The following is a 21,387-nucleotide window of genomic DNA, read 5'->3' as shown; positions in this document are numbered from 1 at the left end:
GTCGGATCGAGTGGTGGAAAGTGAGAGGGAGAGAATCAGAGAGAGCTTCCTCGTCATCTCCCAAGTTGAACCTCTCCTCCCACCTTACATCTTCGAATCTACAGGACGTCTCACTGATATGCAAAGCTGGAAGTGAGTAACCCCCTCGTCACCCTCGCGTGCGCAGATCATTCAGCTCACTCCTCGTCTTCCTTCCCCATCAATTCATCTCTCGCCTCTCTCAGATCTCTCACTAGTCAACTCCAAGCCGTCGCTGGACAAGCCGGTGCTGCAGTCCAAGGTGCTACTGCCAACATTGACCTCAATTCAACCGGAACGAAACTCTCGAAAGGGTTCCAAACTCTCTCGCAAACCGTCAAAGAACGCACCGGTCAAACCGTCGAGGATGATATTACCGAATTACCTCAAGAGTATCTTGACCTGGAGAGACGAGTAGATGGACTCAAAAACGCGCATCAGCAGTTGCTGAAAGTTGTTAAAGCGTACGAAGGAAACTACGATTACCCGATCGCGATCAACGAGTCGGCGCAGGAGATTGGAGGCTCGTTGGCTCATAACTTGTCAGCTTGGGCGGCGGCGGCGACGAAAGGTGAGGAACGGAACGAGTACTCAGCTCTCCCCACTTTTTCCAGTAGAAAGCTAAGCTCTTCTGCTCCATCCACAGGCACTCACTTGCCTCAACCTGCCGTAGCAGAGGTGAGCTTTTCTCGACGCTAGGCTTCAATCGACCCCTCACTAACGATTCTCGTCTTTTCGCAGAAACCCTCCGAAGTCCAAAAGACGCTTCCTCACGCCCTCTCCCGCGCCGCCGCCTCCGGAGCCGCTTCCGTCGGACCCGGTCGACTCGCCAACACTCTCAAAACCTACGCCGTCGCTCAAGACAATATCGGGAACGCCCGTAATCGTCAAGACGAAGAGATTGTCAAATCTTTCCTACAACCTTGGTCCGCTACTCTGAACAGTTCGATTCAAGCGGCGATCAAATCTCGTCAGAACGTTAAACAGGCGAGGTTGTCGTTGGATGCGACGAGAGCGACGTTGAAAACGGCGCAGAGTGGTCCAAGACAGGAACAAGCTCGTTTAGAAGGTACGCAAATCGACTCCTCTCAGTATTGCATTCGTTTTGCGAAGCTCACTGAACGATATCTTTGCGCACTAGTTGAAGCGGCAGAAGAACACTTGGTCAATTCGACGGAAACCGCTATCAATTTGATGAGATCCGTTCTCGAAAACCCTGAACCGATCCGAAACCTCAGTAGGTTGTTGAAAGCTCAACAAGAGTTCTATGAGGAAGCTTCTGGTGCACTCAAGAGTGTGTTGAACGAGGTCGAGGAGAACGCGAAGGAGAGTGAGGAAGAATACAGGTCGGTCGTTAACCTCGTGCAGTCCGCTTTTGGAATCGAGACTGACTACCCGTGTGTGAACAAACGATCGACAGGAAATCAAGAGCTCAATAGACACTATTGCGCTGTCCCTCACTTCGTCTCGTTCCTCGCCTCTTCCCCGTTTCTCGTTTCCATGGACAAATCGCTAGATGCTTCACTTCCTCCTTCTGTTCTGATACCCTCCCCGCTTCCCAAGGTCTTACACTACTCTCTCTCTCTATTCTTCAGGGTCATCTGTCTGTCCTGGTGTTGCGTTCAGTTTGGATTCACATTTTCGTTTTCTGGATTTCGTCGTTTCTCTCGTCATCACACTCTGCGTGGTCTCTCGCGCGGTCCTCGCGTATCGGCGTTAGAGGAAGTTGACGACTACCTTCGGTCTCTCGTCGGACCTTTGAAACTTCGGCCAACGGGTCCTCCGTTCGATCGGGCGTCGCTCCACTTCTTCTCTCTCTTCTCACAATGTTCTCTCGCCTCACCTCTTCACTCCGCACAGCATCAAGATCAAGACTATACGGAACAATGCTCGCTGCCGGAACTGCACCTATCGTAGTCGTTTCAAACCTCTCTCCGACTTCATCATCGAAGGAAGCGAATGACAAGGCGCATCATAAGCGTGGAGGAGGGTTCGAGAATCCTTGGGAAGCTTTCGTCGTGAGTTTCTCCCACTGCACGCTTTTCACGGGAGCGAGGTGATGATGAGATGATTAACCTCTACTCCTCCTCGACTTGGAACTGACCTCTTTGGATTCAACTCGGGATGCTGTAGCCTATGGGTATGAACCCTGTAACGATGTATCAGTTATACAAAGACTGGGAGAATCATCCGGTTCGTCTAGAGTTTCGTTCGGTAGCATGATTTCCGAATCTCGTCGCTGAATCCTCTCCGTCGGACAGGTCCCTCCTCCTGAACGACTCCCGCCCCTCATGACTCCCCAATTCACTCCTTCCTCGTCTCTCTCTCCCCAAGAGCTCGAAGAATGGTCAAACGATTTGAAAGTGACTTCGCTCGGACACGCTTGTTTCCTCGTTGAATTCCCGAAATCTCCTCAACAGGAACGAGGGTTGAGGGTATTGTTCGATCCGGTGTGGAGTCATAGATGTTCTCCTTCACAGCGTGAGTGCCCTGACCTCCCGAGATGAGGAAAAGAAGTGCTGACGAAGTTTTGGATTTTGCATTCTGTAGTGGTTGGACCTGCGAGGGTAGCGAAACCTCCAATTAAGCTTGAAGATATTCCTCATGTTGACGCAGTAGTCATCTCTCACAACCACTGTGCGCTCTCTCTTCCTTTATGCGCGCCGATCGAAAGCTCAACCGAAACTTCGCTCGTCCAGACGATCATCTCGATATCGCGACTCTCAAACATCTCTACAAAGCCCAACCGAAAGATTCTATCCATTTCTTCGCACCACTCGGGAACAAATCCTGGTTCATGAGTAACATTGGGTGTTCCGAATCTCAAGTAACCGAAATAGATTGGTGGGAAACTCGAGATCTCACTCTCTCCAACGGAGCAGGGGGAGGGGAAGATTCCCTGAAAGTTACTGCGACACCTTGTATGCATTTCACCGGGAGAGGGATCTTCGATAGGAATGATACGTTGTGGAGTTCTTGGATTGTCGAGAAGAATAATGGTGGGAAAGTTTGGTTCGCTGGTGAGTTACGGTCTGCCTTCAGCCTTTGACTCGAAACTGAGCCTGGAGGAACGGTTTCGCACGGTTTGCGCAGGTGATACGGGATACAAATCGATTCCGAGGGGAGTTCCGATGGAGGAAGAATACAAGTTCCCTCATTGTCCTGCGTTCAAGGAGATCGGCGACAAGGAAGGACCGTTCGATGTTGGATTGATCCCAATCGGGGCCGTCGAACCGAGGTTCTTCATGTCTAGGGTAAGCACGACCTTTTCGCGGGATGAAACTTTGAAGTAGCTGACGATAATTCGTTTTCGCAACTCTCGTTTTGAACACAGATCCATTGTTCACCGGAAGACGCTGTCGAATTACATCGAGAAACTAGATCTCGCAAGTCCCTAGGTATGTTTCGACTCCCTTCGCTTAACTCTTCCTCCTCCCTCTATTCACTACGCACTCCGACTCTCTCTTCCGCTTCTACTCAACATCTCACTGATCTCCTTTCTTTCGAATCACTGACAGGTATGCATCACTCAACTTGGATGTTGACCTGTGAACCTATGGACGAACCTCCGAAACGTCTGAGAAAAGCTTGTGAGAAATACGGGATCTCGGAGGAAGAGTTTGGAGTGAGTGGATTGGGCGAGACGAAGCGGTTCAAGGTTGAACCGAGGGAGTAGTAGACGTCGCTAGAAGGTGATTGTTGTTGAGGAGGGTGGATTTTATAGATCGATTATTGAGGTTATTGTTGTTTCTTCCTTCTCTTAGCTCTAGTACAGGGTCATGCAAGTCTTAGCTTAATGATACGCGGGAGAGAGCAATTCGACAGCGAGCTCACCCAGAGCGAAACGAAGTGTTGACTTCAGTCGTCGATTGTCTCTCTCGAAGATCAGACCGAGATCAAACGGGGATCTTGAGCTTGTGCGCACGGCAAAACCTTTCGAAAGCAGGTGGAACAGGAGCGATAGCTTCGATCGTTTGTCGTTTCCCATTCTTCGCCCATGCCTGTCGTCGCGCAAAATGAGTGATGAGCTCGAGTGAAGTCGACTGAGGAGAAGCTTGAACTCACGTGGAAAGAGATGCGAGAAGCGTGTAGCATGGTCGTCGAAGTCGGAATCGATAACTCGGATAGAGTTTGGAAATGAGGTGCATCGGGAGAATACTTGAAGTCGCCAACGATTGATGCTGCGGAATGACGGAAGATTGGCACCCAGACTTCAAGGTGGGTACGAACACTCCGAAACTCACCTCGTAGACATTCCGCGAGATGCACTCGAAGTTGATGTTTTCGACCGGTCGAAGGCGATAGAGAAAGTAACGAGAACGAAGGCTGTCACGAATGCAAGATCAGTCCGATTCGATGATCATGAGTGAGCGAGCTGACTCACGGAAGCAGCGACGCATTCCCAGTCGGTCCTTGCGTCGACTCCCTCCGGTTCTCCTTCCCGACCTCTCGCAACTCGAACTTTATCCTCGTCGACTCTCAGCTGTTCAGCTACGGTTCCCTTGAATCCGACTTTCAGTTGTCCATAGACAATAGCTAGATATTGTCGTTGGATTTGGTGCTTCGCGAGTTGTTGCGAAAGTCGAGCGGCGTGAAGTTGAGATTTTGCGAGAAGAAGAGTTCCGGTTGTTGCTTTGTCGAGTCGATGCACGGGGAAGACTTCAGGTGAACCCGGTCGAGACTTGAGAGCTACACACTCACAACAACGTCAGAACGGCCCGTGGAGGCAGGAAAGCAGAGAGCAACGCACTTTCGAGGATATCGTCCCAAAGTTTTCGAGCTGGAGATCCGAATTGACCTTGCAAAGCGATCCCGTTCGGTTTGTTGAGGACCAAGTATCGATCATCTTCGTATACAATGTCGGGCTGTAGCTTGTCAGGCTCTTGAGGAGCAGGACGAGGTCGAGACTTGATTCGAGAGGGAATTGAGCGGACTGTCGATCTCGGTCCTGCTGTCGCGTGAGGAGCCCAGAGCGACCTCGTTGCCTGTATTCCGATCATCCTACCAATCCTCTAGTTGCTCTGGTGGAGAAAGTGAAGAGACGAAAGATGAGAACGAGACAAACTTCCCTTTCTTTCCACCAGATCAACGCAACTCCCCCGTCGTTCTTCTGCGATTGCTAGGCTCGAAAGTCTATCCATCTCTCAGTAGACCAAGCCCATCATGCTTCACACGAAACCCGAGATGGTCCTGAGGGTGAGTTTTCAAACCTTTTTTCTCATCAACTAGACGATCACGAGCAGCATCGGAGGAATCGGAAGAACGGGTCAGGATGGCTGGTTGGAGGTCAAAAGTAGAGCTCTGTAGGTCAAGGAGGGCTCAGGAGAGGTGGATCAATCGAACTCAATCGAACCAAATCACGCGTCAATCATCGATCTCTCTGAGCAGTACGAGCAAGTGGAAATGGGGAACTGGAGCTGATCATTAGTTGTATGTGGTTTCTAGCGAGCGGATGAGCTCCTCTCGGTCAACCAACCCGCGGCGGCTCTCTCTGCGATTTCCGAAGTCTTCTCTTCGAAGCGCTTCCGTAGCACTCCTCTCAGCACCCTCGAGCCGATCCTCGTCAAGTTCCTCGAACTCTGTGTCGACCTCCGCAAGGGCCGAACCGCAAAGGATGGTTTGATCCAGTACAAGAACGTCGCCCAAAACACTTCGGTTCAATCTGTCGAGACGGTTCTTCAGAAGTTCCTCGAACAATCGAGGGCGAAACTCAACGAAGCGATCGCCAAGGTCGACGAACTTGAGGGAACCGCCGAGAAGAAGGTTGAGGACGCCGACGTAGAAGATCTCGAAGCGACCGAAACTCCCGAAAGTATCCTCCTCAGTGCCGTTTCGGAGGAGAAGAGCCGAGACAGGACTTACCGTACCCTCGTCACTCCTTGGCTTCGATTCCTATGGGAGGCGTACCGTACCGCTCTCGACATCCTCCGTAACAACGCTCGTCTCGAAGTTCTCTACCAGGTTCGTCTCTCTCTGCTTCCCCGTATCGTCTGTCGAGTCTTACGGGATTGTTTGCATCGTAGACTGTCTCGCAAGACGCCTTCCAATTCTGCCTCACCTACCAACGAAAGACTGAATTCCGTCGTCTTTGCGAAACTCTCCGATCTCACCTCACCTCTTCGCAAAAGTACACTCACCAAACCCACTCGATCAACTTGAACGACCCCGATACTCTCCAACGTCACCTCGATACCCGTTTCCAACAACTCAACACAGCCGTCGAACTCGAACTGTGGCAAGAAGCGTTCCGTACCGCTGAAGACATCCACACCCTTCTCAGCATGAGTAAACGGGCTCCCAAGGCTTCGATGATGGCTTCCTTCTACGACAAGATGGCCAAGGTCTTCGCGGTCGGACAAAACTTCCTCTTCCACGCCGCCGCATACGGAAAACTTTACGGTCTTCACGCCGCGAGGGCTGCCCTCTCTGGAGACAAGGGCGAGGATGCTGAACTCGAGAAGCTTTCCGCTCTCGTTCTCCTCTCCGCTCTCGCTGTCCCCCTCGGTTCTGGAGTCGAAACTGCGAAGAGGATCGAAACTGGTGAAGAGGGAGAAACCAAGGGTCGTCTCGGTCGTCTCGCTGCTCTCCTCGGTCTCACTGCCGCTCCTACTCGTGCTGGCCTGATCAACGACTCGGTGAGTCGAATCTTGGCGAAGCTGTTTTCGTGCGTCGACTGACCCTTCGCCTCCGATCTACCTCGCAGCTCAACCGACACGTTCTCAAGCGCGTCAGCCCCGAACTCCGCAGCCTCTACAACATCCTCGAAGTCGACTTCCACCCTCTTTCCATCACTTCCAAGATCGAACCCATCCTCGCCTCGCTCGAGAAGAACCCCGAAACTGCTCGTTACGTCGCTCCCCTCAAGGATGTCGTTCTCGCTCGTCTCTTCCAACAACTCGCTCAAGTTTACGCCTCGCTCAAGATCGACCGAGTTGTCAAACTCGCCTCGTTCCAGGCCGACGGAGAGAAGGATGTCACTCGCAAACGTGTCGAACGTTACGTTACCGAAGCCTGCCGACGAGGAGACGTCGATGTCACGATCGACCACGCGACGGGATCGATCAACTTCGATGAGGAACTCTTCGGGGAGGAAGCTGGACCTATCGCATCAACTTCCTCAACTTTCGATTCGGTCAAGACCCTTCAACCCTCCGCTTCGACTCTCCTTCGCACCCACCTCGCCCGTCTCGCTTCCACCCTTTACTCAACCCTCAACCAAGTCAACCCGAACTCTTCCCCTATCGCCGCTGCTCAAGCTTCCCGATCGGCCGCGTTCGCTTCGTTCGAGGCTCAAGTCGCCGACGAACGAGACAGCCTCATCGCTCGTACCCAAATCATCAAACGTCGCAAGGAACTCTCGGACGAACAACTCGCTCGCAAGGAGAAGGAGGACGCTCACGCTCGATCGCTCCGTGCTCAACAACAAGCCGAGGAGGAGGCGAGGAGACAGAAGGAAGATTTGAAGAAGCGGGAACTCGAACGTATCCGCAAGGAAGTCGAAAAAGTCAAGGCGGACGAGGCGAAGAAGGTAGCGGAGAACATGATCAAATCGGGTCTCAAGGTCGATATGGAGAAAGTTCCGGAAATGTCGGCGAACGATCTCGTTCAACTTCACGTCAAACAACTCGAAAAGGACAAGAACACTCTCTCGCAGAAACTCGCTTCCGTTCACAAGCGTATGGATCACCTCGAACGTGCCTTCCGAAAGGAAGAGATCCCTCTCATTCAACAAGACTACCAACGTCAACAAGCTCGAGACCGCGAAGCGTTCGAATCGGCTCGTGTCGAACGTGCCGCCGATCTCCGTCGTCAACACACCGAGAAACTCGCGATCAAAGCCGGTCTCGCGAAGATCATTCCCGATTACCAAGCTTACCGCGCGAGGATGGAGAAGGAATCGAGGGCGGCGTTCGAGGCCGAGAGCCAACGACTCAAGGAACAACTCGAGGAGGCCAAGGCCGAACGACGAGCTCAAGTTGCCGAGCAACGCGAGCAAGAACGTCTCGAGCAGGAGGAGCGAGAGAAGGAGGCGGAGGAACGTCGTGCTCGCGAAGAGGGTCAGTTTCACTTCATCCATCGTCTCCCTCTGCTCGCTCTCATACTGACAATACGTCTTCGATTTGAACAGAGCAAGCTCGTATCCGTGCCGAACAAGAAGAGCGAGAGGCGGAAGAACGTGCTCGTATCGAAGAGCGACGACGAGCTCTCGAAGCCGAGGCTGCCGAGAAAGCCGCCGAGGAGAAGGAACGACGACTCGCCGAACGTCGTGCCGACCAAGAAAAGATCATGCAACAAGCTCGTCGCGAAGAGGAGGCCCTCGCTCGTCGTCAAAACCGACCCGTCGCATCTGCCGCAGCTGGACCTGCGATTCCTGGAACCGCAGCCTACCGAGCGATCCGCACTCCTGCCGCGACCCCTCCTCCTCCTGCTTCATCGAGCGTCGAACGACCTCGATTCCAACTCCAACCTCGTACCGTTTCTCAACCCGTCTCTGCCGAATCTACCCCTCCCGCTTCCCGCGACGCTTCCGAAGCTCGTCGACCCGCTGCCCCCCCTGCGATCGGAGAAGGTCGACCTTCGTCAGGAGGAGGAGGCTGGCGTGAACGAGAAGCTGCTCGTGCCGCTTCGCAAGGATCTGCTACTCCCCCTCCTCCCGTCGGTGCTCCCGCCGCCGCTCGTCCCGGGTTCGGAGGTAAATGGACTGCCGCTCGTCAATCTGGTCAGTTCCTTCGACAATGATACAGCGCTTGAGCAGTCGACTGACTTTATTTTTTCCTTCTTTCAGGCGAGAGTTCTCCCGCTGACGGTCCTTCGCGACCCTCGACTCCCGGAACACCTGGAAAGTATGTTCCTCCTTCGCGTAACGCCTCTGGTTCGCGGTGGTAGATCATCTCGTACATACCCAACTTCTCGTTTCCCTAAAAATGTTAGAAAACTTGTAGCTGTCACTTTTTTACAAGTCGTAATTCATATCTTCTCTAACGGTTCCGCGTGCGCTCTTCTCTTGAGAGTGATCCTAGCAAATGCGAGTCGTACAGATTTAACTCGGGTGAAGCAAACTTGGCGCGAGAAAATATAATTTCCTTCTCTCTCATCTTCACTTCACCGATGGACGGTGGCCAACAAACGAATCGGGCTCATAGGCCGGCGAAAGCCCCCAAGAAAGGTCCAGAGAAAGGCAAGAACCCCAAGGTAAGCTCTCCCCTAACCTCAAGTCGATGAGAGAAACTCACCCAGCTTGATCTGAAAAAAATAACTAGGCGTTCGCACCGGCTTCGTTCAGGAGGGCAGAGAAGCAAGCGAGGAGGAATGTAGAGAAGGATCAAACTAGGCTACACGTTCCGGCGGTAGACCGAACGTTCGGAGGAACTGCAGGTCAAGGTGGAAAGAATGTTGAAGGTGAAGTTCCTCCGGTCATTGTAGCGATCATGGGTCCTTCAGGTGTGAGTTTACAGCTCTCATATTCGTAGCCCTTGTACCCGACTGCTGACTTCCGGTGAGGACGTTGTTAGGTTGGAAAAACTACTCTAATTCGATCTCTGGTTCGAAGGTATACAAAGAACACAATGGTAGACATCAAAGGTCCCGTTACGATCGTATCAGGTGAGTGGCGATCAGTCTCATCGATTGTGAACTGCAGCTGATGTTTCAGGTTTGCCATTTGCAGGGAAACATCGAAGGTTGACCTTGATCGAAGTACCGAACGACCTGGGAGCTATGGTTGATGCTGCGAAAGTTGCAGATCTCGTCTTGCTCATGATTGATGGAAGTTTCGGGTTTGAAATGGTGAGTTCTTCTTCGTTTGATCCCGAAACTCTCTTATTGTGCTAAAACTCTTTGCGCTCGTAGGAAACATTCGAAGCTCTCTCCGCCCTCTCTTCGCATGGTCTACCCAAGATCATCTCAGTCTTGACCCATCTCGATTTGGTCAAGAGTCCAGCAGCACTCAAAGCCCAGAAGAAACGACTCAAGAATCGTTTTTGGACTGAAGTCTACGATGGAGCAAAGATGTTCTACTTGTCGGGAGTCATGAACGGTCGTTACCCTGATCGTGAAATCCTCAACCTGAGTCGGTGAGTACTCTGTTCTTCTCGCGCCTCGACAAAAACTGACTCTTTCTTTTCAGATTCATTTCCGTTGCGAAATTCCGACCTCTCACTTTCCGCAACACTCACTCCTATTTCCTCACCGATCGATTCGAAGACATCACATCCCGAGAAACGATTCGCAAAGATCCCAAATCGGATCGAACGATCGCAGTTTTCGGCTACCTTCGAGGAGTTCCACTTCGACCTCCCGGCCCTACGAATTCTGTTCGAGTCCACATTCCCGGAGCTGGGACGGATGCGTTCGAAGTTTCTCGAATGCTCGAATTGATCGACCCTTGTCCTTTACCGACGAAGGATTCGGAGAAGAAGAGGAAAATGGGAGATAGGAACAAGGTCGCTTACGCACCGATGAGCGGCGGAGGAGGACAAGGTGTTACGTGGGATGGAGAGAGAGTTTGGATCAACACGAGTGGACACTTCTCGAAGCGACGAACAGAGGATGATCAAGTTGAAGGAGATTGTGAGTCCGATCGATTACACTCTTTAGCCTCCGACTGAGTGTGTATCGCTTATCGGTTTCTCTTTTATCAGTCGTCGACAGCGAAGGAGTCAAAATGGTTCTCGACCTTCAAGACGCGAACAACACTCTCGCCGATTCAGTCGCAAATAGTCAAATTCGACTCTTCGGTTCATCGACGAAACCCCTCACTGAAGAAGACTACCAACCTGAAGCGAGTGGATCTGGAAGGAAACGACGAGCCGCGTTCAACGACGCCGTAGGAGAACATGATGGAGCCGATTTCGAGAACGATGATCCTGAAGATGACGAAGATGATCAGGAACTCGGGGAGGACGATTTCGATACCGATTCTGAAGCGGGAGAGGGGGAGGAAGGAGAAGATTTACCGTTCGAGGTTGAAGGAAGTCGGAAATCCGCTGAAGGTCGAAGGAGAGCTGGATCGACGAGCGCATCAACGGCCGAAGGACTCAGAACGGAAGATGTCGCATACGCAGAGAGCGACTCTGATCTCGATCTCGGAGCCGACGATGATGATCTAGGAGCAGGAGGATTCGATGATGAAGAAGAAGACTTCGAAGAGGAGGAGGAGGAGGATGAACAAGGTCCCGAATGGAAGAGGAATCTTGCCGCTCGAGCTGCCGCGAATCTCGCCGGAGTTCAACGTAAACAGAATCTCATGCGACTTATCTACAACTCGACTCTCACTTCGGAACAGATCGCGGCGGGTGAAACTCAAGATACGGTTGCGGCGGCTGAGGAACGTGACGCGATCAGGGAAGCTGGAGGAGATGTCGAAGATGATGATGAAGACTTGTTCCGACTCGCTGGAAACGGTCGATCGCCGGAGGACGACGAGGATCAATTCCGAGCTCCTTTGGATGGAAACGTTTCGAATCTCGCAGTTTGGGAGGATGAAGAATTCCTCGATTCGATTCGTCACCTTTTCATTACTGGTGCGACCGAAGCGAACGGCGAGAACAATTACGAGGAGGAAGGAGGAGACTTCGAAGATCTCGAAGGAGGAGGAGGAGCTTCTAAGGGATTCAAATCCGCCTTCGACGGAGAGGACGGACCTGAGGAGAACGACGAGGACCGAAAAGCTCGAGAACTCGCCGAGAAGAAGGAACAACTCAAACGTAAATTCGACGCCGAGTACGATGACGACGAAGACGAGGACAAGATGGATTTCTACGCTGAACAAAAAGCGGAAATCGAACGTAAACTCCAAGCGACGAAAGCCGAGTTCGCCGAGGACGACGCCGAAACCCGAGCTCTCGTCGAAGGACATCGACCTGGAACCTACGTTCGAATGGAGATTCCGAACGTCCCATACGAGTTGGTCGAAAACTTCAACCCCCGAATTCCGATGATCGTCGGCCACCTCCTCGCTCACGAAGAATCGTTCGGATTCGTTCAAGTTCGAATCAAGAAGCATCGATGGTTCCCGAAGATCCTCAAGACGAACGATCCTCTCATCTTCTCGATCGGTTGGCGACGATTCCAAACGGTTCCGATCTATTCTCTCGACGACGGAACTCGAAATCGAATGCTCAAGTACACCCCTGAACACATGCATTGTCTCGCGACATTCTACGGACCGATTTCAGCTCCGAATACCGGATTCTGCGCGTTCAACAAACTCGGCAACGAATCGCCTGCGTTCCGAATCTCAGCTACCGGAGTCGTTACCGATATCAATGGAACGACTCAGATCGTCAAGAAGCTCAAGTTGACGGGAACTCCTTACAAGATTTTCAAGAACACGGCGTTCATCAAAGACATGTTCAATTCTTCGCTCGAAATCGCGAAATTCGAAGGAGCGTACCTTCGTACCGTTTCTGGGATTCGTGGACAGGTCAAGAAGGCCCTCGCCAAACCTGAAGGTTGCTTCCGTGCTGCGTTCGAAGACAAGGTCTTGATGAGCGATATCGTCTTCCTTCGAGCGTGGTATCAGATCAAACCTCGACAATACTACAATCCGGTCGCTTCTCTTCTTCTGAGGGATAAGACGACCTGGAAGGGTATGAGATTGACGGGAGAAGTTCGTCGGGATGAAGGACTCAAAACTCCTGGAGATGTCAATTCGCTTTACAAGGTGATTTACTTTCAAGTTCCTCTCGCTATCTACCCCTGTAGCTGACTCAGACTCTCTCGTGCTCGTAAGCCTATCGTCCGAGAGACCCGTCGATTCAACACGCTCAAAGTTCCTCGCAAACTTCAATCGAGTCTTCCTTTCGCATCGAAACCGAAACTCCAGCTTCCTCAACGCAACCAAACTTGTGAGTCTCCCTTGATCGTCCAAGGTAATCTCGTATACTGACTGACGGTTGTTCTGTAGACATGCAAAAACGCGCGGTCGTTATGGAACCCGAGGAGAAGAAAGCTCTCGCGCTACTTCAACAAGCTCAAGCGATTCAACGTGCGGCCGCTTCGAAACGAGCCGAAGCGAAGACCGAGAAGAAGGCAGTTCGACAGAAGAAGCTCGACAAGGTGGCCGAGAAGAGAGGGGACAAGGAGAAACTGGAGAAGAAGGAATTCTTTGCGGAACAAGGGAGGAAGGAAAAGGCGAAGGCTTCGAGTTCGAGGTATTCGAAGAAACCGAGGAGGGAATAGATAGCATCTCTCGTCTCGATTGTACTCTACTCGTTCTTGCATTGCACCATTCTTGCAACATCGATGGGAGTCCGGTCAAATTCGAGAGGGTTCTCCAATCGACGGGGAAAATCTCGCTTCTCGATGGACTTTCGAGTGAATGTATCATTGACTGTGTGCGGTCGTTGGCGAGACTAGCGCGAGAAGCTGATAGCGCCACTTTTAAACTTGGGGGAGATAAGAGTGAAGCGATTCGAGAGGCGGGACAGCTAGGCTCTCTCTTCTCTTCTCTTCACTTTCTCTCATTCCTATAAATGCTCACGACTCTCCTTTCCGCTGCGTGTTTGGCCTACACGGCTACTGCGAACCCCCTCCCTTCCCAGCAGTTGTCGCTCGCTCCCTTGTACGCTCCCCCTGCCCCACTATCCTCGGCCTCCCCCTCCTCGTCCTTCCCCCCCTACGAAGTCGACTCGCACATCGTTCGAGACTCTTACATCGTCGTACTCGAGGATGATCTAGCTGGACACGAAATCGATCAACACCACGCTCAAGTCGAAGCGATTCACGGGGCCGATTTCAGAACCGCTGACGAGTCCTCTTCTCGTCGTCGCAAACACCATGGAGTCAAGCACAAGTTCCACATTGGAGGGAACAAACATGGTCACCGTCGACATGCACACAAGAGTAAACAATTGAAAGGATACACGGGATCCTTCTCGGAATCGACTCTCGATGCGATCAGGTCCATGAAGGGAGTCAAATACGTCGAACGTGACTCTCTCGTACACACTATGGAACTCGAAAAGATGGCTCCTTGGGTCAGTCTACACTCACTCGCTCCCCTTTCCTATTCGAGTTTGAATCGAAACTGACGTGACCTCTCTCGTTTGCGAACAGGGTCTCGCTCGTATCTCTCACCGCAAAACTCTCACTCTCGGTACCTTCAACAAGTACGAGTATGAGGAAGCTGCTGGTGAAGGAGTAGACGCTTATGTTATCGACACGTGAGTCCTTTCCTCGCTTCCGCCCCCACAGCTCGGCTCTCTCAACTAACTCTCTCTCTCCGGTTCTATCTGAAATCCTGCTACTCTTCCTCTCTTTCAGTGGTGTCAACATTGATCACGTCGAACTCGAAGGTCGTGCGAAATGGGGAAAGACGATCCCGAATGATCCTGATCAAGATTTGAACGGTCATGGTTCTCACGTCGCTGTAAGTCCACCATATCTCCTCCTCCTCACCTCGAAGGTTCTCGCTCACTCATCCCTCGATCTCGTTGATAGGGTACTATCGCATCTGCGAAATATGGAGTCGCCAAAAAAGCCAACATCATCGCCGTCAAAGTTCTCGGTGCCGGAGGTTCCGGAACCATGTCGGATGTCGTCGCTGGTGTCGCGTGGGCTGCCGATTCCGCCGCTGAACAAGCTGCGCTCAAGGTTCAAGGTAAGAACTCGAAACACAAGGGTTCCGTCGCAAACATGAGTCTTGGAGGAGGTAAATCTCAAGCTCTCGATGACGCCGTCGATGCTGCCGTCGAGGATGGTCTTCACTTTGCTGTCGCTGTAAGTCACACCTCTCCCTTCTTTATCGTTCGCTCTGGTCACTCACACAGTTTGGTTCGTTTTCAGGCCGGAAACGATAACCGAGACGCTTGCGCTTACTCCCCTGCAGCTTCGAAGAACGCCATCACCGTCGGAGCTTCAACCATTGCTGATGAACGTGCCTACTTCTCCAACTTCGGACCGTGAGTCTGACTTTTCTCCTATGCATTTGCGATAACGCAAAAAGGAACGTTCCGCTAACTCCCCTTCTTTGCTGCGTCACAGTTGCGTTGATGTCTTCGGACCTGGACTCGATATTCTCTCGATCTGGAACGCCGGACCTCGCTCGACCAACAAAATCTCCGGAACTTCGTGAGGCTCCTTCCTTTTCTTGCATCATCAGCAAGTTAGACTGATCTCACTTCCCCTCTCAGGATGGCCTCTCCTCACATCGCCGGTCTCGCCGCCTACATGCTCTCTACCGAATGGGCCAAGAGTGCCGCGATGGCCGATGCTCAAGAACTCCTCGAATCGACTCCTGGATACAAACAACTCTTCTTCGGAACTCGTAACGCTCCCGTCCCGAAAGAACCCGTTGTCTCTCCCAAGACCCTCAAGAAGGCAATGATAAAGGTTGGAACCAAGGGTATTCTCGGCGTAAGCACTCTCCCTCTTGTTCTTTCTTCTTTCCGCGCCTTGCTCACTCTCTTCGATATTGTTACAGGACATCGGAGTCGGATCCCCCAACGTCCTCGTCTTCAACAACTACACTTCTTCTGCCACCCACTCGGCTCCTGCCGCGTCGTCGCACGAGAACATTCTCGAATCGGCCCTCGTCGAATCTTACCTCGAAGAACTCAAGGAAGAACTCGCGACCCTTCGTTCCGAAATCCGTCACGAGGTAGACGAGATGTCTGAACTCGTTCATGAACTCGTCAACTAAAGGAGGATCCTTCTCTCAGTTGACGCGAGTTGTTCTCACCCTCGTTTTTATCTTTCGATCGCTCAAACTCTAGCTAGAGCATTCAAATCGAATCGCATCCCTTTCTTTTGCTCGCTCTCCTCTCTCTAGTGTATATCTCGCAACTCTTTCTTTCTTTCCTTCTTCGCTCTCGCTTGTATTTGTGCTACTCTCGTTTCTCGAGTCCCTTGTTTCGTTTTCCATCTTCTCGTTTCTTAGCTATCTCTCGCTCGTTTCTGTAGTTTCTCGTTTTCTTCTCCTTGTGTCAATCTTGAATCGAATCAAACTCTCGTGAATCTTCCGTTCGTACGACGAAGAGAATGAGCTGAGATCAGCTTGACTTTCCGAATCCCCGAGCGCAAGCTTTGACGCATTGAACGTGACATCTCTCGCTAGTTCGGACACTGGCGACAAGAGGAGATGGCTGAAACTTTGCTTTGGTATTTGCTTTGCGAAAGAGAACTAACTAACTACGATTCAAGAGGGGTAACTTTCACTGAAAGGACCCGGCGATTTCAGACTTCAAGGTTTATACACATTGGATTCGAGAACGACAGATAGTGAGACGCTCTTAACGTCCACCGTGACCTCCAGAGGCACCGGTCGAGTGTTGGTAGTTTCCAGATCTGTGAACAACGTCCCTCGGTTTCAGTTTCTGCATTTCGAGAACAGAGGAAGAGAGAGATCTCACCGTTGATCGTTCTTGCTTGCGAACTTGTGAGGGATATCACCACTCAAGATTCGACCTTTCTCAAGCACGGTTTCGACGATATCGTTTTGGTTCGTGCTCGAGAAGACCGTGTCGAGTACTTGCTTCGAAGGTCGTTCGAGGATACCTTGGGCACCTTGTCCAGTCGTGAAGACGTCGAACGAATCGACAATGTCGACGAGAGGGATCGTTCTGGAGGGGTGAAGGGAGAGCGGGGTCAGCCAAGAAAGAACGAGAAACAACTGCGAGGGGAGGAGGAGGAGTGTGCTCGCTTACCGGTCTGGAGAGGAGAGACGAGAAGAAAGAGCGACACGTCAGTATAATTGACTCGTTTGAAGAGGACAACGAAGGAGGACTGGAAAGAGTGGGGGAGGGGAGAGGAGAAGAGGAGAGGAAGAGACTGACCACCTGCGATCCACTTCTCTGCAGCTTCCTTGTCTTGGATGATGATGATGTACTCTTCAGTGCTCATCGAGTCAGGCTTGTAGACAACCTAACCGAGAGTTTAGGAGCACGGTTAGCTTCGGAACAACAAGCAGAGATCAAGAGAAGCAAGTTGAGCTCGCCTTGTGGTGAGTAGGGGCCATGTTGATATAGTTTGTAGTGTAGTGGGTGTTGGTTGGTGAAGATTCGAGGTTGTTGATGGAAGAAGGAAGGAGAAGAGAGAGCGGTGACACGTCCAGTTTCGAACTCGAACTCTCTCGAACAAGGAAACGTCATCCCGAAAACTTTTCCTTCTGCAACAATTCAATGGCTTACTTTTCACGCATTGCAGATCGTACGGAGAAAGTAATGTAGAAAAGCATGTAATCGAGTCACGCGACCTGATCGATATTTCGTCCACTCTTCCCACCTAGTTCTGTCGAAGCATCAACACTGACGAGACACCTTCGAGAAGGGGACGAAACTGCTCGGAGACAAGGCGAACGCAGAACAAAAGTGGTAAAACGAGCTTCGCGAAATGTCTTGGTTCCAATCTCTCACAATCTCTCACAATCTCGCCAGAGCAACATCGAGATCCGAGTAATTTGTTTCGTTACAGGCGAGGTAGGGAGGGAAGGAAAGACAAAACTTCGTTCCGATACAAAACAAAACGACGACAAATCGACAAGATTTCTCTAAATGCATCAAACTCATTCTTGACTCGCTCCTCCAGACGCGGCGGCAGCAGCAGCGGCGGCGGCCTGTTGTTGTTGCATCCTCATCTGAGCTTGAGCGGCAAGGAGCGCGGCTTGACGATTTTGAAGTTGTTGAAGTTGTTCGGGAGTGAGTTGACTCGCACCGTTCGGAAGTTGGAGTTGCATCGGTTGACCGTTTCCGTTCATGAGCTGTTGGGCGTTTCCGGGAGTTGGAGAGCCGATCAGTTGATTCGGGTGCGTTTGGGGTGAACCGTTCGGGCCACCAGCGAGTTGAGTTCGTTGTTGTTGCTGAGATTGAGCGCCGTTCGGGAAGTTGCCAACGATAGGACGAGGTTGACCGCCGTTCTGAGCAGCGAGAGAAGACGTGTCAGTCGAAAGAACCGCAATAAACTACAAAGAAAAGAGACTTTACCTGTTGAGCTTCGGCGGCGGCTTGAGCCTGCGCTTGAGCTTGAGCCTGAGCCTGTGCTTGTGCTTGAGCGGCTTGAGCTTGACGAAGTCTCTGTTTTTGTGATTCTTGTTCCGCCTTGTAGATACTCCATTGAAGACTCGTCCATTGAGGACGAGGAGGGAGGTTGTGAGATTCGTGCATCGACATGTTGACTCTTCGAGGAAGTCCGGGAGCTGCGACAACGTACAGAAAATCAGAGAAGAGTCGATGGACGATGAAAACAAGAGGAAAACTCACGAGGCGCTTTCAAAGCGATCGCTTCTCGTTGCTTCTGGACCTTCTTCATAGCTTCGATGATCGAGACATGTCGAGCGCTCTTCTTGCTACCGTTTCCGATCACTGGAGCTGAACGACCGAATCGATCGACGGGAGGAACGTAATTTGGCGCAGGGACTTTGATTTCGGTACCGTCGGGTAACGTCTTCTTGCTTCCAGGTCCGACGAGACGGTCCCATCGATCGAAACAGTCCCACGGAAGTCGATGATCGGAAGAAGGTCGTTGAGTACTCGAGTTGAAAACTTCTGCGATGAGCGGCCAATTGAGTCCGTACTGTCTCTGAAGCTGAAGTAGTCGTCCGTCCTCCTCTGGAAGCCACAAGATCGATGAAGCGCGAACGTCGGGTTGAGGTACGGGAGAGGGCTTGACGAGAACTTCGCCAGTCGAGACGTCTTTCGGTTTTCGTCCAGCGAAGAGTACGGAAGTCGTGTTCGGCAGTTGTTCTCGAGCGTCGACGGGAGGGCCGATATCTTCGACGATCGAAGCAGTGTCGTCCGCCCAGCCTTCTCGACTCAGAGTTCGTCCCGGATGAAGAGTGCTGACGAGGAGAGGTTTCGTCTCGAGTAATCGAGTGACGTTCGTGAGTCGACCAGTCCAGGCGGAGGAATCTTCGACACGGCGAGCCATGTTGACGTCTTCGGCGAGAACGAAGTCGGAATAGAGAGGGAGATCCGGGAAGAGGGCTGCGAGATCGAGTTCGGTCACGTTGAGATCTTCGTCTGATAATTTCCCGGCAGCGTTCGCTTCTCGAAGGGCGAGGAGTAATTCCGGATCGACGACGAATTCGTTCGAGGGGAGATCGAAGACGGGACGACGGTAATTGATGAGAGCTTGAACGTGTTGAGCTTGACTGAGGGCTTTCGCCGCTTCGAGTTGTTGCTGCTGTGATCTCGACACACTTCCTTTCGTCGGATCTAGCGTCTTTTCGTCTCCTCCCGATCCTCCTGCCATTCCTGCTCCAGCCGGTGCCGGATTTTCCGTCGTCGATTCTCCGGGAATTGTCGGTTCGACGTTCACGACTCCTCGCTCACTTTCCGGATCTACGTCGACTTCTCCATCTGCATCCTCTTCCACCGTGTCGATGACCTCTTTCTCTTTCCCTTTCGAGCTCATTGTCGACGGTTCCTCCTCCTCCTCGACTTCCATTTCATCCTCGCTCTCTCCCACTTGTTCCGGATCGAGATACCGAGGAGGTCGTGTCCGTACACAGAGTCCGATTCGGACTTCCGGAGAGGCTCGATGCCAGGCTCGACACGCTCGAGCGAGTCGATGAGCGGCGACGACTTTCCATCGAGTTTCTTGTCGGAAGTCGGTTTGAAGCCATCGCTGCACCAGAGAGAAAGATCGTCAGGCGTTTGCGGTGAGCATCGAGAGTGAAGAGACGATGCGACTTACCATTTCCTCGAGAAGATAATCCCAATGAGCTTTCGGCACTACTCCAATTCGTTGCTTCTTCGGTTGTCTGAAACTCCACTTCTTCTCCGCTTTAAGCTGTTCGATCCGTTCGAACACTCGAATCGACTTCATCTCCTCGAGTCCAACGTTCCATTCTTGCGACGATAAAGCGTTGTGAACCCGTTTGCCCGGTCCGAGGAAATTCTGACTCGACATGTGCTGAGCTCGAACGTGTAATTTGTACAAGTCGGGTTGAACGAGTGAATTCGAAGGAGAAGTCGAGGCGGTCTTGCTACTCTTTTTCGAGTTCGCTCGGAGTGCGAGAGAAGTGTTGAGTCGACTTCGGAGGATATCGTAGGGAACTTCTGGTAGACTTTCGACATAGTTGGAAGAGATACTCGCGATTCCGAAGAGAGAGTCGTAAGGAGGCGGAGGGGCAAGTTCGGTAGAAGGAGGCGGAGGAGGAGGATTTGCTGAAATGTCTGCTGGGGCGATCGTGAGGGGTTGCGTCGTTGTCGTTTGAGGAGCGACCTCTTGCGTCGTCGGTGGAGGTAGAGAAGGAGGCTGAGGTGCGGCTATTGAAGAAGAAGTAGAAGCGATAGGGGGTTGATCGGATGATTTCTCGACAGCAGGTGCAGTTTGAAGCGGTTGAGTCGATACTGGCGGTGTCGGTTCTGTTTCCGTACTTTTCGTTGTTGCGAAAGGTTTGTTCGAGCTCGGCTGAGGTGCTATCGAGGACGAAGAGACGACAGAAGCTCCTGGAGCGAGCGCTTCAGCGACGGCCATTTCTTCATCCTCGTCTTCTCCTTCGGCGTCGAGATCCTCCTCCTCCTGCGCTGAGTTTGACGGCACTTGCTGAGGATTTGATCGTTGAGGAGAGGCAGGAGGTGGGCTGGGAGAGAGAGGTGGTAGGGAGAAGTCGATTTCTCGCAAACTGCAAGATTGTAAAATCGTTCGAATGAGCTCTGTTGCGACGCGAGCGAAGGAGAAAACCCGGCAGAGGGACTCACTTTTGAGCATCTTGGTATCGACGCAGGAAGTCCTCGACTCCGTCTTCTTGTTCAGCTGGAATCTTGCCTTCACGCACTAATTTCCGTCGTTTCCTGCCTTTGAGACCCGATTCGAATTCGGTTGACCGTGGCTTGTCGCGTAAGGCGATAAAGAGATTCGACAGATGATCTTCACGTTCCGTTTGCAGCGTTCTAACGGTTCAAGAGAGAGTAGGGGTCAGCGAGAGAGGGGATGAGAGAGTCGGAAGAAGCCTTACTCTATTCTCGCCTCGCGTGGTTTGATTGCTTCTGCTCTTAGCCATTCATGGTCTATCCGATCTGGCAATTGCATCTAGATCCGCTCATACGATGGTCAGTGGGAGAAACAACAGATGAATCGTGCGTGTTTTTGATCAGAATTGTTACTCACCCCTGCTCCACCGGGACCTGCTTGAGGCCTTGCCATAGTATGTGCTGATACCAGAGACTCGGATGAAAGTACAGCGAAGTACTCGGCGTGTCGGGTTGTAGCGCTAGACTTTCGACTTCCGCTCGCTCCAAATTTCGTGAAGTCCCTTTCGCTCGAGAAACGCTCGTCAGAAAACATAGCTCGTTCGAAGCGAAACTCTGTCAGGGTTTGGAGCTATGGTTTACAATGCCTCGGAGCGAGAAACGAGATCGCTCGAAGCTTTATAGCGCGAGGAGATGCTCTCGAAAGAAGCAAACCTTGCAAACCTTGCGAACTCTC

At 51.9% G+C, this 21,387-nt stretch overlaps 8 protein-coding genes across 8 annotated transcripts; 5 read left to right on the top strand and 3 right to left on the bottom strand.

Moving 5' to 3' along the window:
• Window positions 1-118: 118 nt before the first annotated feature.
• JCM6883_007003 (uncharacterized protein) lies at window positions 119-1,457 on the top strand (the record flags this gene model as incomplete). Its single annotated transcript, XM_076629501.1, has 6 exons — window positions 119-132; window positions 225-589; window positions 665-696; window positions 760-1,087; window positions 1,160-1,364; window positions 1,439-1,457. The coding sequence occupies 6 exons, from the start codon at window positions 119-121 to the stop codon at window positions 1,455-1,457; spliced, it is 963 nt and encodes a 320-aa protein (XP_076490623.1).
• A 447-nt stretch (window positions 1,458-1,904) lies between these two features.
• JCM6883_007002 (uncharacterized protein) lies at window positions 1,905-3,694 on the top strand (the record flags this gene model as incomplete). The annotated part of the gene is made up of 8 exons (XM_076629500.1): window positions 1,905-2,036; window positions 2,152-2,211; window positions 2,280-2,499; window positions 2,569-2,655; window positions 2,718-3,038; window positions 3,112-3,272; window positions 3,353-3,416; window positions 3,537-3,694. 8 exons carry the CDS (start codon window positions 1,905-1,907, stop codon window positions 3,692-3,694), a joined length of 1,203 nt encoding a protein of 400 aa, XP_076490622.1.
• A 220-nt stretch (window positions 3,695-3,914) lies between these two features.
• Window positions 3,915-5,018, bottom strand: JCM6883_007001 (RluA family pseudouridine synthase; the record flags this gene model as incomplete). Its single annotated transcript, XM_076629499.1, has 5 exons — window positions 3,915-4,019; window positions 4,084-4,199; window positions 4,263-4,344; window positions 4,403-4,707; window positions 4,769-5,018. The coding sequence occupies 5 exons, from the start codon at window positions 5,016-5,018 to the stop codon at window positions 3,915-3,917; spliced, it is 858 nt and encodes a 285-aa protein (XP_076490621.1).
• A 163-nt stretch (window positions 5,019-5,181) lies between these two features.
• On the top strand, window positions 5,182-8,904 carry JCM6883_007000 (uncharacterized protein; the record flags this gene model as incomplete). The annotated part of the gene is made up of 6 exons (XM_076629498.1): window positions 5,182-5,214; window positions 5,464-5,979; window positions 6,042-6,653; window positions 6,722-8,075; window positions 8,147-8,737; window positions 8,804-8,904. 6 exons carry the CDS (start codon window positions 5,182-5,184, stop codon window positions 8,902-8,904), a joined length of 3,207 nt encoding a protein of 1,068 aa, XP_076490620.1.
• Window positions 8,905-9,126: 222 nt separating this feature from the next.
• On the top strand, window positions 9,127-13,200 carry BMS1 (GTPase BMS1; the record flags this gene model as incomplete). Its single annotated transcript, XM_076629497.1, has 9 exons — window positions 9,127-9,210; window positions 9,279-9,461; window positions 9,531-9,621; window positions 9,686-9,804; window positions 9,868-10,091; window positions 10,145-10,587; window positions 10,659-12,682; window positions 12,752-12,866; window positions 12,926-13,200. The coding sequence occupies 9 exons, from the start codon at window positions 9,127-9,129 to the stop codon at window positions 13,198-13,200; spliced, it is 3,558 nt and encodes a 1,185-aa protein (XP_076490619.1).
• A 293-nt stretch (window positions 13,201-13,493) lies between these two features.
• JCM6883_006998 (S8 family peptidase) lies at window positions 13,494-15,661 on the top strand (the record flags this gene model as incomplete). The annotated part of the gene is made up of 8 exons (XM_076629496.1): window positions 13,494-13,997; window positions 14,077-14,183; window positions 14,284-14,389; window positions 14,461-14,739; window positions 14,806-14,921; window positions 15,004-15,090; window positions 15,153-15,375; window positions 15,443-15,661. The coding sequence occupies 8 exons, from the start codon at window positions 13,494-13,496 to the stop codon at window positions 15,659-15,661; spliced, it is 1,641 nt and encodes a 546-aa protein (XP_076490618.1).
• Window positions 15,662-16,250: 589 nt separating this feature from the next.
• On the bottom strand, window positions 16,251-16,860 carry RTC3 (Rtc3p; the record flags this gene model as incomplete). Its single annotated transcript, XM_076629495.1, has 4 exons — window positions 16,251-16,305; window positions 16,371-16,580; window positions 16,665-16,668; window positions 16,794-16,860. The coding sequence occupies 4 exons, from the start codon at window positions 16,858-16,860 to the stop codon at window positions 16,251-16,253; spliced, it is 336 nt and encodes a 111-aa protein (XP_076490617.1).
• A 661-nt stretch (window positions 16,861-17,521) lies between these two features.
• Window positions 17,522-21,105, bottom strand: JCM6883_006996 (uncharacterized protein; the record flags this gene model as incomplete). The annotated part of the gene is made up of 7 exons (XM_076629494.1): window positions 17,522-17,872; window positions 17,940-18,151; window positions 18,216-19,581; window positions 19,651-20,584; window positions 20,661-20,852; window positions 20,918-20,991; window positions 21,070-21,105. The coding sequence occupies 7 exons, from the start codon at window positions 21,103-21,105 to the stop codon at window positions 17,522-17,524; spliced, it is 3,165 nt and encodes a 1,054-aa protein (XP_076490616.1).
• Window positions 21,106-21,387: the final 282 nt, after the last annotated feature.

This window comes from Sporobolomyces salmoneus, assembly GCF_050403485.1.
Source record: "Sporobolomyces salmoneus JCM6883 DNA, S_salmoneus_JCM6883_v1_ctg5, whole genome shotgun sequence".
Taxonomy (NCBI): Eukaryota; Fungi; Basidiomycota; class Microbotryomycetes; order Sporidiobolales; family Sporidiobolaceae; genus Sporobolomyces; species Sporobolomyces salmoneus.
The sequence above is the reverse complement of the archived record's forward strand: the minus strand, read 5'-3'. Positions and strand labels throughout refer to the sequence as shown.